General features: G+C 33.3%; 1 protein-coding gene across 2 annotated transcripts in view; it reads right to left on the reverse strand.

The window, feature by feature from the left end:
• Nucleotides 1–18,688, reverse strand: part of LOC115445018 (lachesin) — an 87,848-nt gene that overhangs the window by 30,149 nt on the left and 39,011 nt on the right. For both annotated transcript variants that reach the window (XM_030171069.2, XM_030171058.2), the window contains exons 3-4: nt 11,486–11,671; nt 8,727–8,916 (exon numbers count right to left, since the gene is read on the reverse strand). In XM_030171069.2, the coding sequence (XP_030026929.2) occupies nt 8,727–8,916; nt 11,486–11,671 (376 nt within the window). The remainder of the gene's footprint in view (nt 1–8,726; nt 8,917–11,485; nt 11,672–18,688) is intronic.

Genomic DNA, 18,688 nt, shown 5'->3' on the forward strand with positions numbered 1-18,688 from the left:
ACTATAAAGCTCATTATTGCATAATATTTACTTTTCGAATAATGTTAATCACTTGTATTTTCGATGTTTGTCCTTCTTTGTTCTAATATGAAGGCGCTAGACATGTTTCTTGCACAAAAGAAATAACTCGGTTAATTTTACCATCAACTGGATGATGTTACTTTCCTCTAGAGGTTCCCACGATCCATATATATGTAATATGCTACCAATATCGCCTTTTTGTAGATTTTCTTGGCATTGGTAAAGGTTTCATATATTTTTTTATATTGTTAAATAATTTTAATTCGGCACATTACCAGTTCTCAGAAATCTGCGGATCAATATAAATCGACGGATGAGGGTAACTGACTGAAGCGATTTTTAGAAAAATGTGACGTCTCGATTATATATTAAATTAAATTTTTCAAAAAAATTTACATTTCTTTTGTTCAAATATTACTATCGGACAAACTCAAAACGCCACTATAGTATATTTAAGGTGAAAAAATTGTATTGAGGTAGGCCCGCCATCCTACCATAGCAATAAAAGCGACAATGATTCGCACTTTCCATCTCACAATAAGGGTGTTATTGGTATGTTCCCTACTATAACTACCCATAAAACTCAAGTCGAGACAGTTTTATGTGGATATCGTGTCCGTTATCTTTGTGTCACAGGCTTCAGCAGTTAGTCAGAATTGCCTTTACGTTTGAAAAAAATATTGCACATCCAACAAAATTGTTTAAAAAACCTGAATAAGTAATGCATTTTGCAACGTGTTTAGAGTAACAGTTCGCATTGAAGATCGGGCTTGTTTTAAATTTGAAGTGATTTTTTGGCTATTTATTATATTAAAATATATTATTAGCGATAAAGTAAAATTTTGAAGGTTTTATATTACCTATATTAATTTAGCTGGCTGATTTTTTATGTCATTGTGGCTTCCATAACGTTGGAAAAGTAACAAGAACAAAAGAAATGGTGTAACTTGTATATTTGATGTAGCGTAAACTCTGCTAATAGTAAATAAACGGTCCAGTTTATAAATTCTAAGAGCGTTACTCTGCTACATATTCCATTACTAACATAAGTAACGAGGTCAAGTAACTGATTGCGACATCTTTTCCATTTCATAATTCGTCCGGAATTGAATTTATACCCAGTATATTATGGAAGGGAAATGCCTTGGAAAACTACGTCCTAATCGCACCATTGCCAACTCCTTTGTTAATATTGAAAATAAAGATAAAAACCGGTACTGGCTGTAAATAAAACTGTGTTTGATCGTGTGGCTTGAATCATGCAAAGTACAGTTGATAAATGGTTGAAATAACAGCGTAAAAACTATTACTTCACCATAAATCAGTCAATATGGATATAGTCGTTTATAAAACGACTTTGTTTGCCTCTGTACATTAGTGTTTCTGCAGTAGTAAACAACTAAGAACGTAAATCGGAAATATTTTTATTTTCTTTATTGTATAAATTTGTTTCTTTATTGTACTTAATAGCATGTCCAATGCGTTCGTCTGATTGTTAACGCTACAACTACCCATAATCAATACAGCAAGTTATATTTGTTGTACAGTCAGCCAAAAAAGTAACTAAAGTATTTCTAAATTTCAAATTGCCTTAAAACTTTTTTGACCTTATTAATACTTAATCGTTGTTTTCCTAAATAAATTTAAAAGGTTTATTTTATTTTAGAGTAATAAAAACGAATATTTCGATTGCAGTTAATGTGCAAAAGCGTTTTAAATTTATTAAGTTAATTTTGTTGCTGACTGTACTTGAATGCACGGCTTCTTCTATTTAAAATAATAAATACTCAGTAATTATATTGGCTTTAATGTCCTTTTAAACGGAATTAAATAAATAAATAAAAATTCACACTTCTGCTTGCAATGTCACTATCATATGAGAATTTAATTACCACAGATAGGTGAGACCACAATATATTCATTTTAATATATTAAAAAATGCCCAAGTGCATTCTAAGTTGTCTACTTCTGTACTATTATCGGGCTTTTACGAGTTCGGTGAAGGAAAACGTCATGAGAGAAATCGTAATTTTATTCTAATGACATAAGTATTAAGTGCTATGTAATGTATCGCCGATACAGTAATCAATTCTTAAAATATTATACAATGAAACTGAAAACTGGCAATTGAAACTGCATACATATTTAAAAGATAAGTAGTCGAACTATTAACCTGTTATTGATAAGTGGAAATTTAAGACATAAAATTTGCAAGTTTGTGTTATTTCTAAAATTGTATGGCTAGTTGTTACGCAAAAATAGTTCATATAAACAGCACATAGAAACTCACACGCGATGACTATATTAAAAATATTAAAACTCAAACTTTGTGAGTAATTAGAGTATTGGTACATACGGTAAATCTGCCTTAGTGGCGTAGTTTTATTACAGCATGAATGAAGTGCTGAGGCCTCGAGTTCTATCTCCAGGTTGGGCAAAGTGACATTGAGTTTTTTACTCAGTAAGTATCAGCCCAGAGTCTGGAATATGTGTCGAATATGACGGTAGGCTCGACCCCTATCACATCCTGGGACGGAATATGCACGGGGGAAGGCGGCTGCACCAGTTGCGCCTTTAATTACCCTTGGGGATTAACGGATTAAGTCTTCGTGTATACATAAGATAAATCGTAGTAACCATTATAGTTGATAATTACCTTACAATGATTAATATTAATTACTGTGTTGAATGTCTGGTTTTTATTTTAACAGCTGATTTTATAGGCGGTCCGATGGTTGGCCTCTGTTTTTGGTAGCAGGATTATCGTTGAATGGAAGGTGCTGAGTACCATTCCCAGAATAAATATTAAGTTTGCTTTCTGTAATATGTATGATTCAAGCTTATCCAGCAGTGACGAAGGGTGGAATTTTTCGAAAGAGAACCCGAAACTACTTATAGGTCCTAATAATGTGCATAAATGCAGTCTGGAAAATCAATTTAATAATAAATAAATTTTACATAAATTACGAAAGGAAAGCCGACAAGTACCGTGTTAGATGAACCCATGCAGTCTGGAAAATCGATTTAACAATAAATAAATTTTACATAAATTACGAAAGGAATGCCAATAGGATTCGCGTTATATGGATCCTTCGGCACTGTTATTGAGAGAAGAAATACGATAGGGAGACGGCCGGTTAATTCTAAGCCAAAACGTTTATGTAACATGCGTGAAAAAGTGAATTGTGGCAATCGATAGAGGGCAAAATTGTGATTCCAGATAGTAAAAACTAATGGCCGATTTATTTAAGTTTGAATGCTAAATGAAAACATTACGTGCGTGTTTCGGAAAACATTTTGGTACGCTGTCTATCTTGACATATTTTTACAACTAGATGAAAAATATAAGTACGGGAAAAATCAAAAAATACGTTAACTCCAAAAACGACAATGCTCATTCAACAGCCGATGCAAAGAAAACATTTCGATAGGTATACATGATGCTTCAGCGAAGCACCCGCAATGTAAAAAAACTTAACTTTTCATTAAAAACGACGGTTTTTCACCTTTTGAATGCGCATTCACTATTTTTACGTACCGTTAAAACGATATGTGAATTGCTGCCAGCGATCATATGTTAAAGTATTTCAAACATTTACATTTTAATTGTTAGCGTATTTAAACGATTTATTTACTTGCCAATGAGAGACCGGTAATATATTGTAGATACAATAATTATACTAATTTACAATATTAAAATATTTACGAATATTTATGCCTCAATAGCACACAAATTAATATCAAAAACAAAGTAAGTAAATTCACAAATAATAATAAATTGGATCTATAAATATATCTTACTGACCTTTCTAATACTATAAATGTGAACGGTTGTATGTTATTGAATGTTTGGTTAATGTAAATAAAGGAAGCGCTGAAAGGTTTTGAAATTTTACGCGCGCATATAGATAAAATTCTTCATTAAGATATAGATTACTAGGTGTTTGCTCACGACTCCCTCCAGTGTGAAAAGCTTTTCTAGTAAAATAGTGGCTAAATCATTGTATCGAAGCATGTCGCCATTTGCATGACACTAATGCCATTTAAAAATCAAAATACTTTCCACAGGTGCTAATTACCGAGATAAAAGTAGCCTATATGCTAACCTAGGACATGGTCTATCTGTAGTCAAAATTCATCCAAATCCGTTCAGCGGTTTCCGCGTTTAACATTTAAACATAAAAAATTATAAATTTTCGAATTTATAATATTAGTATAAGATAAGATATTTTGTCCTGAAGAATCTCTCAGGAAGACCTTTGTACTTGCAAACCATAATAAAGTGGGAGGAGCCGCAATTTAACACTTCTTATAAAGACTGAACCCTACTAACAGTTTCAATAGCATTGTTATTTAAGACTACCCAATGGTGTAGTTATATTGCGTGCGCGGAATGATACCGCTCTGAGGTCCTGGATTCGCGTCCCGCGTCGGGCAGATGATATTTGGGATTTTCTGCGTAGTAACAGCCCGGATCTTGGAATTTGTGCTCGATGTGGCGTTAAGCTCGCCCCCTATCACATAACGAGACTGAACACACACGGTGAAAAGTAGGTGCTCTGTTTGCACTTCTGCCTGCCCTTTCAGGGATAAAGGCGTGATATGTGTTGTTTAGTTTTTACTTAACCTTATATTTTACGCGACACAACGTAGTGTTGTTAATATTAATCCGTTCTGGTTTTTATAGTATAAGATCGACAGCCTATTCATCACATGGTAAGTGATGGGGTATGTGACCACGAAATGAACAGGAATAAGGAAAATGTTTGGAGAAATTAAACATCCAAAAACCCCACACACCCATTATGAAACGCATCATCAGTAAAGTTTAATTTTACATTTGTTCTGTGTTCGACAGAGGTAATGCCCCGGTTTGTGTTATCAGTTATGTTTATAAAGTACCTTACTGTACCAAATCCATAGAAAAAATATTACATGCTGTTTATCTTTTCGTACATTTTTTTACGTACGTACGATTTTGTTCAATTCTTTAAATTTTAAATCGTTTTTACATCTCTAGAGTAACAGGAAAGCATCGGTATTTAAAAACAAATAAAAAAATAAAAATAAAACAGCACGGACTCAAACCATTTTTAAAAATATATTAAAATCTCGTCGTGATCTGAAAGGTCCTCATTTGCACTTTAAACTATTTTGAAAAAAAATGTTCAACTCGAATGAAATGAAAAATTCTTTCGCGCAAATAGTATCCAACCGGAACAAACATAAGAGGTGCTTAAAGAATGTACTTAGTAGTTTTTACGTCAATCGAGTTCTGTTTACGATTTAATACAATATTTTATTATTTTTTATAGTGATACTAAATATTGGTGGGTCAATAAACAAATGAAAAATTGATTATGAAGCAACGTTTGCATAAACAGGTAAAATCCTTACGAATTACAATAATTACTCTCGACCTATATAAGTCTATAAAACTAGAAACTTAGATACGAGAGTAATAGAACATGGTAATAAAAAATTAATTACCCAGGGGAAATAAATGGGCAGAATTAGAAACAATTCTCTAAATTGAATCTACCGTTGGCGTAGTTCATTATGCACAACAATACAGACCGTTGATTACTGTGAACCACAAGACAATGCAATATGATTGCATTTCTTCATTATACATACACTGTGTTAAATATGCATGATGTGGTTAAGAAATGGAGCCTGGGTTCAGTCGTATTACAATTTAGACAGTTCGATGATTATGTACTGAAGTATTCGGCAATATATTGATGTATCTGATTTAACAAACGTTAATCATCTGTTTTTTTTTTTAATTACGCGGCTAACTTGGGAACTGTGTTTAATTTTTAATAGGTTTAAATAGCAATAGGGCCTTAACACTCGAAAGAATGGATAGAACATACATGGCTATGAAAAGATATTTATATTTTGCACTCGAAAAAGTAGATAGAACATACAAGGCTATGAAGAGATATTTTTATTTAGATGAAGGCAGATGTAGTTACTTCTTTGGACAAGAAACAGCCTAAGAATTTTGTCACCTGTAAATAATAATTTTGTTCCGTAACACAATCTGTTGGTATTTGATTCATATAAACCGATCAGTAAAAAATAATTGGAAATAGTATCCTGTGTCGTTATGTAATTTGATTATCGATATTTATTTCATCGTGGACATTGTTGTATCGTCAAGTCATGAAATATAATTAAATTATAGTGGTCATGTGCTCACAGCTGCTGGTAGTGTCACATTCTAAATATTTTTTTGCTTTTATAGGAGCACGACAAACATACCTCTCTGATCCTGTTGGTAGCCCGGAGTGACGCCTTTCCCTGCATTGAAAGTCCACAGTGGGACCCAGAAGGACTGTCGACTGACAAGGTTTTATACTGACAAGGAAACAAATTTGCACGGCACTCAGTCTGAGGTTTTTAATAAAGAGTAGAAGCTACTGTCCAAAGGTAATGATGTTGAAGATGAAGATGATGTTCATCACTTCTAAATAGATATTTTGACGTTGAATTACTTTTTTGTGTCGAGATTCATGTAAGTGTGAATTTTACATACATTAAAAAGAGTTATGTGTCATATTACATTCATATTAAAGTTCACATTTTCTTTTTATACTTTTAGTCTACATAAAACAATACAATAACCCTTAACTTAATGCGTAATACCGTTTCTGTGTTTAGTATCATAATGAAATAAATTAACCCGTACGCTTCTAAGTGTGCTAGAAAATTCCAGAATTTACTGAAATTGTACAATAAAAATTCTTTCAGCTCGTTTCATAGCGTAGGTATGTAATAACAATTTTGTACACAATTTAAAATAGTTTATAGCACAAACGTTTGCACACACTTGTGCACTACAATATCTCCTGCGAACTTGGCTGATTTCTGTTGATTGGCCGCCGAAATTCGGCTTTGCGGGATCATATCGTAGAATAATAATGATGGTATAGTGATATTACTAATTTTATTAACACGTCGGACTGAAAATCTTTGCTAGAAGGCTATGTGATTAACGGCCCAAAATAAATTAATGCATATTCAGTAGAGGAGATCCTGTAGCTGTGGACATTCCGTCTTGTTTAAGATGATTAAGATCCCCATATAAATAAAGAATGAATAAAACTTCATAGCAAAATATGTTAATCGCCTTGCCCGCTCTCTTACTATAACCAAGAATCTTAATTCTTTAGACAGCTATATTGCTATCCAAAAACAACTTACTGTCCTCATTTCACAGTAAGTTAAGAAACCATATAGCAACAACCATGTAATAAGGAGAATGGTGGCACTCAATAAATCAAACAAAACATTTTAATATCGCTGAATCGAAACTCCTATTTCACAAAGATATAAGAAAATGTCAGCGCGGAGGAATAAATATTGTCGAATAATATTCAAAATAACATCGGTTTTATAACCTCTTATGTCTTACATTACTGTATATTAAAGCGGCGAAGAATATGGCAAACGGAAGCTTTTCGCGATTGCATGCACATCATTAAACTGGCTCAACCTTTTTAAATGTGTTAGGGCATGTATTACTCGCAAGGTTTCAGGGCATGCCCCCAATATTTTAATAAATGTGTTTACTTATCGTATTATATACCGAATGTAGATAGTAATTGCGTCTTATATGAGAGCATGTTTTTAACATGTCTTTTGTATTTTGTCGCCTTCGCAACTAGTGTATATATATTTATTTAATATTTATTATAACACTAGTACATTTATCTGAATAAATAAATCTCGTGGTGGCTAATAACTACGAAACAGTGCATATTGATGCAGTAACGGTTATTATTGTTTAATATTGTGAACTATATAAAACGATTTGTTATAAAAATGGTCAAGACTATTAAAAACACATTATTCATGTTCATAATTTTTGCATATTCCTAACATATTTTATTGTGTTTAATTTGCTGCGTTTAAGTCACGTTTAGATTCAATTATATACATGTTGTTTTTTCCTGAATTGGGCTTAAATTATAGCTATAAGTTATAATATTAAAATTATTGTAACCGTAGTGTTAAGTCTGCTGGAAAACCTAATAAATAAATAAAAATAAAATAATATAGATGGTAACAACTGCTTATAAAATATCAAAGTGATAATGTAATACTTTTTAGTTCCTAGCGTCTAAAAAGTTGTCGAGGTATCTGGCGCATTATATTAACGTCGGATACCAAATAAAGAAAGTCAGGAAAAACGCGTCCCCATTTTTTCCTACGATATGACCGAGCAGGACCGTCTTTTAGTACTAAGAAGCTCGTACTTTATACATTTTATTAAAATCGGTTAAGGCGTCTTGGAAAAAGTTTAAAAGAAGTACAAATAATGTAACGTAAAATGTTTCTGTTACTTATTATTCAGTAGTTCTGAATTTAATTTTGAACTAATTTAGTTAAAAATGACTGCGCATACAATACATTAGCGTGATCAATTCTAGGAGAGGGTAAATTGATATTTCCCTTCTCCACGTTAATGTGGACCTAATTATGTTGGCGCTTATATACCTAGAAAGCACATTTTCCATTTGTCGTATAGTAATTAAAGCACAAGAGACGTGATGTTTATCAATAAAGCTATTTCTTTCATCAAAGAACGTCGCTTGCAGAATGTCCACCTATCACCTCGTAAAATTTAATATATTTAAATTAAATTTGAAATCTACTACACTGAACATAGAGAAGAAAAAAGAAGAAGCAAATACCTTTCCTCTCCCTGCCTCCATCATGTCTGAAGACAATAGGCCGGTTTCCCTCCCGACGCCATAACACAGTTGGAGGAGGAACGCCTGTCGCGGTACACGTCAATCGTATACTGCCGCCTTCTTGCGCAGAACTGCCTTCAGTCACTGAGTCGACAATATCTGGCGGTATGACCACAGAGAGGTGTCCCATCTGTAAAGATAATTACGATTAGACAATTATAAAGTTTTTTTTTATCCAAATGAATCGAATGCGGGAATGTATGTATTATCGAGTTGTAGAGGGAGACCATGCTAATCGTGTCTATATTCTTGGTTAGTCAGTGGTAGGGGGTGGGGGTGGGGAGGTTTTGGGTACGTTTGTCCCCCATCACAATTATAAAGATTTGATAAGCGTGCATTTTACCACGATAGGTTTGTAATGTATATTTATTATGCATATGTTTAATCAAACTGTTTTTTATACAGGGCCATTTTCACATTGCATTAATAAATCAAACCATGTACCAGTCTTCTTGGAAACAACACTTTTCTAACAATAGATGTAAATAAAAAAATTTAAGTCTTGAACAAAATAAATGTTTATAAAAAGTAATTTTGATATTATATGACCTAAGGCCACTACTACTACACGGAGATACTTTGTCGAAGCAGCAACATCATACTTTCAATTAGAAATACACTTCCACAAACTTTACTCGCATAAAACTACCAAATGTTAAAAAAAAAAACAGAAAAGGTAATCGGGATTTTTGGCGAAATGATTTATTATTTTTGACACAATGTTAGCAGACGGACAGACGTATATGTGATTTCATTTGGTAATACAATGTCAAAATGACCTTGTATAAACAGATAAGGTTTGTTCCAAGCCACGGTGTACGGGAGTGGAATATTTTATTTTTATTAATATTTCAATGTTTTATTTATAATTACATTGTACCTTCAATAGTATATTAATTATATAATAAAATAAATTATTAATTATATTATTAATACAATAAAAAATACTTGACAATATTTTAAGTAACAAAATTTTATTTTTCGAAATGACAAGAAATAATAATTGTCTGTGAGGTAACAGCTGTTTTAGACAAATGCTCATCTTGAATGCGTATTATTAATGTCAAAATTTAATTTATTCACGAAGAAGTAAGTATCACGATATTGTTTTTATTAGGTATTTATAATTAAGGTCAAATGACGCGAAGTCTTAGAAGTTTTTTACAGATTTCTTTATACAATGTCTTTGTAGGCAAATAGCCGTGGAATCTTGATGCAATAGAATATAGATTAATTATTTGCAATACATAAGATAATGTTATATATTTTATTACTAAATAAAAAATACTTATCGGTTCTTTCGCTCTATTAAATTTATTATTACAATTCAGAAAATACACAAAAATTATATTTATGGGTTTTAATACAAACAACTTTGTAATATTAATTAAAAAGGTTTTATAACAAATAACGTAATTAATTATATGTTTCATAAATTACTGGTGAGTTATAGACGTCATTTCGTACACTTATTTATAAAAAAAACTCGATTTGTTATTTTAGGTTAAGTGTTTATGAGCACCCTATAAATTATTTTATTTAAATTAGCTTATTTATAAAGTGTCAGTGTTTTTTTTATCAGTTTTGATTCATGAGATTCTGTATTTTGTTTCCAAAGCACCAAATTTTTTCAAACGTCAACATATCAAAGTAGAGGTCTCTACGCCGCCTTTTCTAGAATTTGACCGCAAATTCTCTTGTAATACATTTATCAAAATCTCAGAAGAAACAAAAACATAAGTAATTTTAGCAAGAAAAGTGATGTCTATAGAAAGAAAGACGCGTGTTCGTATATCGTGTCGACTATAACTGAAAACCTCGTTCACTTGAATTACATTTATTCTACTAGATTGTTTCTATGTAGTATAAAAAAATATTTGTTAAACCCTTATTCATAGACGTTATTTATCTAAGGACGAAGCATTGCTGTGATAATCACTCTGTTTCTCAGTGCTGACGGCATGGCAGCCTTTGCAGTGCGTAGACATAAGGCCGTTGTGATTGGCTAATATTGAGATACAAGTTGAATCTAGTTGGCTGTCAGATAAACAAAGCTGAGAAATAGACTTCTTATCACAGCAATGGTCCGCCTTAGATAAATAACGTCTATGAATAAGGGGGTGTAAGTGTTTAGAATTTACGTGTAATGTTGGTCCATAAAATAAAGATAATAAGGGGGTCCAAATTATTATTTATACACAGCGGGTATCGCATCACAAAGTTTGATGCTCATTTAAAATTATATTTGAAAAACCATAATATGTGAAAAATTGTTGAGTGACAAAGGTAATAATAGTGTGTTTTTTTTTGTTCAAATTAAACTTTGGGTTCTGGTATTTTATGGTCTTAGTCAAGTTGATGGCACTGAGCTGGCACCCCAAGTACTTTAAGGTTGGAGACGTTAATGGCCTGTAGTGTACAGTCAGCCACAAAAGTAGTTTAGCGAATTTTAAATCGCTTTTAAACTTTTGTCTCCATGTTAAAAACCGATATTTATTCACTAAATTAAACTTCAAAGGATTAAGTTTAAAAAAAAAAAATCTCGATCAAAGTTAATGTGTAGAAGAGCATTGAATTTGTTCACTTAATTTTGTATCTGACTGTGCGAAGTGGGAGTTGTATTCCTTAAAAAGATAAAGCTAAAACTAGTGCTCGATAAATCTGATATCACATCACACACAGTGGATTAACAGTCTCACCTGACTTTTCATAGGGTCTGTATTGACTTGGCACATATAGGTGCCAGAGTCGTTGGCCTGCACGTTGCTCACGTGCAGTTTCCACGTGTTGTGGTTGTTGTAAGTGACGTAGAGACGTGGGTTCAGCGCCACCATGTGTGTGTGGTATGCCAGGATCGCCTTTGAGTCTGACTTTATCCATGCCACCTGGAACAAACATATACTTAGAGCCTATTTAACGATAACTGAGTAAATAGTAGTAGAGTAGTTTGCCTTAGGGGGGCCCTATATCTAAATTTGTTGGGGGCCCTTCAGAACAGTGCGAACTTTTGGGCGTCTGCTTAGTTTAATGTAGGTATGGGACAAGAGGGGCCTCAAAGTTCGGGACCCCCTATTACTGATACGGCAGTAGCAACGCCCCTGCGTCGAACATAGTATAGCGCGACCAAACACGAAAGTCACAAATAAAAGTTACCTAAACAAAAGAATGTCTTAATAAACTATGCATGGACTGTCATATTCTTTAATTGGCAGATAACATTTATTTGAACATTTTTAAAGATGCCTTAATTTATAGCTTATGCTCGAACTTAGGTTTGTTCTTGAGACTATGGCGCGTAATCGCAAAAATGTGAGAGGAAGCTTAGTGGCGGGTTAGGAAAAATAGTATCACTTCATATTTCAAATCTCGCTTTGCGCAACTCGGGTTCAAAAGGGCTATCCGAAATATTACAACACTTGACAACCTCTCTGCGCGCAGCTTAGCTATCTCCCACAATTTCGATGTTAGCACTCCCTAAGGGTCATTTCAAATTAGCCGTATGGTATAGCTCGGCAACAGCACTGGACGCGCGCTGCTTTGTAAACAGAAAGAAATGAAACGAATTAACTTTGTAAATAAAAAAAATTGCCTCAAGATAATCGATGCTAATGTAAAAGACCTAAGAATTTGCTGCTAAGGGCCGTGTGGCTCCACGTGTCTTTTTATATGGATTTACCTTTCTACACGACCGCCGCGCTACAGCCGCGCGGTTAGTTTGAAATCGCCCTAAAAGTCCTAGGGGAATAAAATGAGTATACGTATTTGTATTTTTTTAGAATCGGAATAGTCATATTTCTAGAGTTTAGCACCCCTAAACAAACTATCGAAAACAACTATTAAAGTACCAGTAGACATTTAAAGTATTTTTTACACAAATATAAGTGATTAATATACACTATAACTTTACATTTCAATGGTTGTTTGAAAAACGATTAGATATTTCAAGGCAGTAGACGTGATTAAATATACCAGAAGTATTACTGTGCCCATAAGCGGTGATGATTCCACAATTATGTTTTAAACCCAAGGCTTCTCAGCTAATTTATACAGTGAAGGTTCAAGAAGACAAAGAAAGAGAAGACTTTATAGACTTTATACTATTTAGTAGATCTCATCATTATGTTTTGTTTCTTAGATAAGTCTATTTTTAAATTACGAAACATTTAAAAACTCATTACTTTACGTACAGATCTGAAGAATCTATTTTTAATCATCTGCACTCCCAAAGTTGGCATGAATATTGTACCGTTTACAGAAAGCATTTTCATCCGAAGCCAATATGATATTTTTGCCTGCACACGTGGATTATATTACGTATACCAGGATTAAAGATATAGTTTGCTAAATCTAAATTTCATAGTAATTTATATTCCATGTTCGTTCACTGAACGAAATATGAGCTAAGTTTCAACGAGGTAATTAGCAATAACATAATACTGCTATTTGATTAACGCCTAATATGAATTAACAGCCAAATGTGTAATCACAGTGTGCTCAGGTAGTAAACTGAACTAGAACAATTATTTTACACAAACACTAAGAAAATTTCGAAAGCTTTGAAGCTGAATTTAACAATGCAATTAGAGTGAGTGTCTGCAAAACAAAACGTTTCGCCTCTGAGGTTGCATACGAGCATGAAATTTCATTTTATATCTAGGATTAATGTGATAAATCCCTCGCATTTCCCCGGTGCGCCACCAAGTTTTAAATCGTTTGTATTGTTCAACAGCGGCACCAAACTTAATGTGACTTAAACGCTATAGCGAATGTAAAACTGAGGGAACGACACGTAAAATTGTGGAGAGTTTCACCCGCGGAATGCACGACGTCTCATCCGCGCCGCTTTCGAGCATTTTTCATGTGACATCTCGCTTTGTTGCGGTTGGAAAATAAATTAGTAACAATTTCATTGTTTGTGAGAATTATATCCGACGAGTGCGAGAGGAAGCTGGATGCTGGCGCTCCTAGCGGCAGAATGCGAACCCTCTACGTGAATTATGTACAACTATTATTAACATGCATTTTTGCTGAGTGCAACACGATATATTTTAAGGTAATGCGCGTGTATATTTCATAACAATTTATTGCACCCTTATTATAATATCGTTATGTCCATGTTTTGATAAAACAGTTTATGGTAAGAAAAAATTGCTATTTATATGTTCATAATGACGTATCTACTAACTATATTTTTGTTTAAATTTCATGATAATAGTAACCAATCATCACGTCATGTAACTAATATCTATTAAAATAGCTTCCTGGTAAAGAAGTAAACAGGTTTAAATTACATGCAAAATTCTATTATGTTAAAATTTTTAATGCTTAGTAGATGGAAGGGAAAATACAGTTTCTGAAATTTAAGGTAACATTTTTAACCAATAGCGATGAAGCACAGCTCCTAAATAACCAGAAATTTTATTAATCACTAGCTTTTGCTCGCAGTTTCGCCCGCGTGAAGATGTTTTTCAGGATATAAGTCCCACTATGTATTGTCCCGGGATAGTAGCGCTCTATTCCTTCCCAGGGTCATAAACTATCTCCATACCAAATATCGTTTTGTTATACAACGTTTTATGTCACATCCCGTTCCCATGGGAATAAATAATTCCCACGGGATAAAAAGTATCCTATGTCCGTCTCCTGGTTCTAAGTTACCTTCCTACCAATTTTCAGCCAAATCGGTTCAGCCATTCTTGGGTTATAAATAAAATAACTAACTGAACTTTCTTTTATATATATAGATCTATCTATAAAGTTAAACTTAAATTTCTATAATAATATTTTGTCCGGTTATAAAATCATATTATTCCAGGTCATGGACTATCGTGTGCTAAATTTCAACTAAATCCGTTTAGCAGTTTCTGCGTGTTTATCTGACAAACTTCTAAACGTTTTTATAAACTTTCAATGTAATAATATTAGTTAGAAGTAAAAATCCGTAGAGAGATTACGCTTTAGACGTAAAAGTCCGATATTCCACGTATGGGCGAAATTGTGATTCACTAATACAACGCTTTTATACTTATTACTTTTATTATATTAATAATATCGGACTGAACCTGGTCCACGTGGCGGGACAAAGCTGGATGAGGACTGCCCTGGACAGATCAACCTGGCGTGCATTGCAAGTGGCTTACAGTCAGCATTGGGTAAATATATAGGCTGAAGAAGATATCGTACTGAGCCTGAAGACTGTTTTGAATCGTATCGAAATGTACCGTCAATCAATGTTTGTTACTTTTTTATTTCTATAGTATTTCTATTAGTAGCACTCTCTAGCAACGATGATGGAATTAATGGAAGCATAAAAATATTTTTGTCTGGCGTCTAGAGTTATTTTTGAACTGTTTCACATGTTAAGCAAATGAAAACCGAATTTCGATTTATTTAAAGATTAAAATTTAATAATCCAATTATCAAGGTCACTGCTGTAAAATAATAATGTGAAACAACTGATCGTAAAATGAATATATAAAAATACAATGAAAGCACTAATAAAACACACCTGGCTACATAGAAATTGAAAAGCTTACAATAGGAAAGTATTCTTGTACTTCAGACAAGTACCAGGATGTACTTATTTCAGACAAGCTTTTCGCTCTGCGCTGCAGATACACTGTGAATGCAATCTAAGGAGTACCACGTTGCTGTGCAACACACATGATATGTTGGCAATTATTATGCACTTACTTGATGTTGCTCGTGATTCCACTCGATTGATTTTTTCCCGGTATAAAAGACCTGTCTACTTTTTAAGGTAAAAGCTGCGTAAAGGTTAATACAGGCTGTGTAATAAATTCCATTGGATTCTGTTTTAAAGTTGACGAAATTTTTTCAAAAACATCTAAGTATCTTTGCAGAATTTTGCATGGTCAAAGTTAGTGAGATAAATAAATAACTCATTTTTGTGATTCTTTACACATAATTTTGTAAGGCAGCCAAAATTGTAAAAGATGATGCAGTATCGATGTAGCCGTAAAGTCCTAAGACTAACTCGTAGGTATTAAAGGTATTTAAAACGTAAGTTTTAAAGCACATACTTATGTTGTAATCACAATTTTAGAATATGATTATTACAAATACAATTAATAATACCATTACCATGTAATATTTCGTTCATTGGATATGTTAACTTTTAATTTTCAATATATTTCAAGTGTAATTATTTTTGGCATACATTATTTTCTAGTGGCACTCAATTTTTTTTAAGGGCCACGGCAAATGTCCCCACTGCACCTGATGGTAAGTGGATTGGGGTCCAATAGAATGTCGATTGACGAGTGATAATTACTCATCGACAGTCGGCACAATTATGCCGGAAGGTTGGATGTACACAGGCTGATCCCGGAACTCGACACACTTACGTGGGCCACTATAGCGGATTTTAATACCTTGTGCACGGTGGTCGCAATCAGGGCAGATATAAAATATACCCTACCACCAGCTACGCTCGTTAACTGCGGGAATAGTACAACAAATAATAATAATATTACTCATAACAACCAAAACATACCTATGCTAAGTAGGCTCACACAAAAACCAGAAAAAAAACATTTAAAGCAATTACTTATTACTGGTTGGATGGTTATTTGTTTACTGAGAACAGTCGTTCTTCACTTTTTGTCGTGAATTTGTCAGATGTGAAAAAACTATCGAAGGTCATAAGCACAACAACAAGTCTGCTAATGGGTCCAAACAAGGAAAACCTGCTTAACAGTCGCGATCCCACAATATCTAGACGAACAATGTTCGAAGGTTACGCAAATATTTGTTAAGGCACACCAGTACATCATAAATGAAATAATAAAATATAAATGTGTCAAATAGTTAGTATGTATGTTTCTGATGGTGTCGTACAGGTTTCGGACCCACTCGTCCCCTAAAACTCGTACCCTAGAATAAAAGTTGTAGATTCGTCACCTATTCAAGAGCCCATTGGTCCCATGATAGGAGACCAGTTAATATTAATTTATTTATAAGGTACTCATTCGTTCCCCGTCGTCGTTATCAAAATCACACCAAGAAACATGATAAGCGAGTACAGGCATGCACGATTGTGTAGAAGAATGAAATAATGAAAAATATAGATTACAATATAATTATAGGATGTGCGTGTTCGTAAATATATCTATATTTGTAAAAAAAAACTTTCGACTGTCAATGAATAGGGCAAAAAACCTATGAAAACATTCTTGAATCATTTTCTGATTACCTTCCAATGGTTTAATTAACGCATTACACGTTATATTCATGACCCTAGCAATAGCAATTTACCTAGATTTAAAGTTTTATTGAAATATCTGTTTTATGTTCACGACTATTTACATACAGGTGTCATTAACAGAGGACATAGTTTTATTGCCTTACGGAGATAATAGCAAATCCAAATGACGCTAATTATATTCAAAGTTATATCATTCAGTTATTATGGATGTGTGATATCTATGTATACGGATATTTACTAAAACATTGTGAATCATATGATTTAAATTTTTGTCTTATTATCATGGATTTATCAAATAGCATAGCCAATATAGATTCTAATGTATTTGTGCGTATCAAAAAGATCTGATGATAGATGGTGGCCTTGAATACTGGTTTATTGTTGTGATTTTAATTAGCATGTAAGCGACCTTAGCGACCTTAGTTCGACTTAAATTATGCGATTTACTGCGCTAGAAAATACATATAAGTCGTTGGTATCCATTGAGGCTCAACGAGAGACGTCTATAAGGCTACACGTATAAGTTATATTGAAGTTATAAGCGTTTTAGTTTGTAAGTTATATATTCAATTAGTCCAATCTCTATACAAAGGTAAAGAATGCATCTGGCACTAAGTCCACCTCATGGACTAAAAAAAACATAGATTATAAAAAAAAATTAATAAAAGAAGATAATACTCATCACATAAAATTTACATGTCTTTGTGTATCAGCATGTCTGAATAGAGTAGGTAGGTATCGATGGTCAAAATTATTTCCGTCGCGACGTGATATGAACATCCTGATCGCCATATCGAGGATAACTCAAAGTGAATAAGGTTCAAATTGTGAATACAATTTTGTGTTTACATAATTTATAATCCAGGAACTGAAGGACGTTATATTCTAATAACGATGTCACTTGATCTTTAATAAACTACACACGTATCTAGTTCAGAACTTCTTAACGCTTTTGGCGCCTAAACTGAGTTACCGTGAGATACTCTCTTCGCTCACTCGGCTTGGGGTTTTTGTGTTCATAGTTTAACATAATTTGTTGTTGTTTTGAATAATAATAAAATTGTTTATTGAACATTTGTCGGATTCAAAATTGTATGCCCATAAAAATTTCGTGTTCCGAGTAATAATAAATATTGCTTAATCAATCTAATGTTAGGTATCTCAAAACAATTTTGTTTTATTGTCAGTTGTGACTATTTATAGCCGCGAAACATTTAAGTTTTTAATATGGTAATAAATTCAACTTTAAAGTATTTTTTATTTATTTGTTCGATAATGAGACTTTAACTTGGGGCGAATCGGAAATATTACTTATAATTTCACAGATAAAAATACATTTTCTAGTAATAGTGATGGAGTAAATGACCATCGATAATACGAACGAGATTATAGGTCATGAAATCGACAACTATTATTTAAAATCATTGCACAACATATATTAGCAAGACTTAGAGCGCCTTCACATTAGTCGGACGGCAAGTTAAATCCATATAGAAAGGCCGCCGCGCTGCAGTCGCGTGACATTTAACGGCAAACTGAATGCCCTCTTAGGTGTTTTACTGAGTGTTGTTTGTGTTGTGGCAAGTTTTATGGAGTTACTTTGCCGCGCGACTAATGTGAAAGCGCCCTAAGGATTGGCAAGGCCACGTGACATCCGAAATCCATATTGTCATAC

This window comes from Manduca sexta, chromosome 21, assembly GCF_014839805.1.
Source record: "Manduca sexta isolate Smith_Timp_Sample1 chromosome 21, JHU_Msex_v1.0, whole genome shotgun sequence".
Lineage (NCBI taxonomy): Eukaryota > Metazoa > Arthropoda > Insecta > Lepidoptera > Sphingidae > Manduca > Manduca sexta.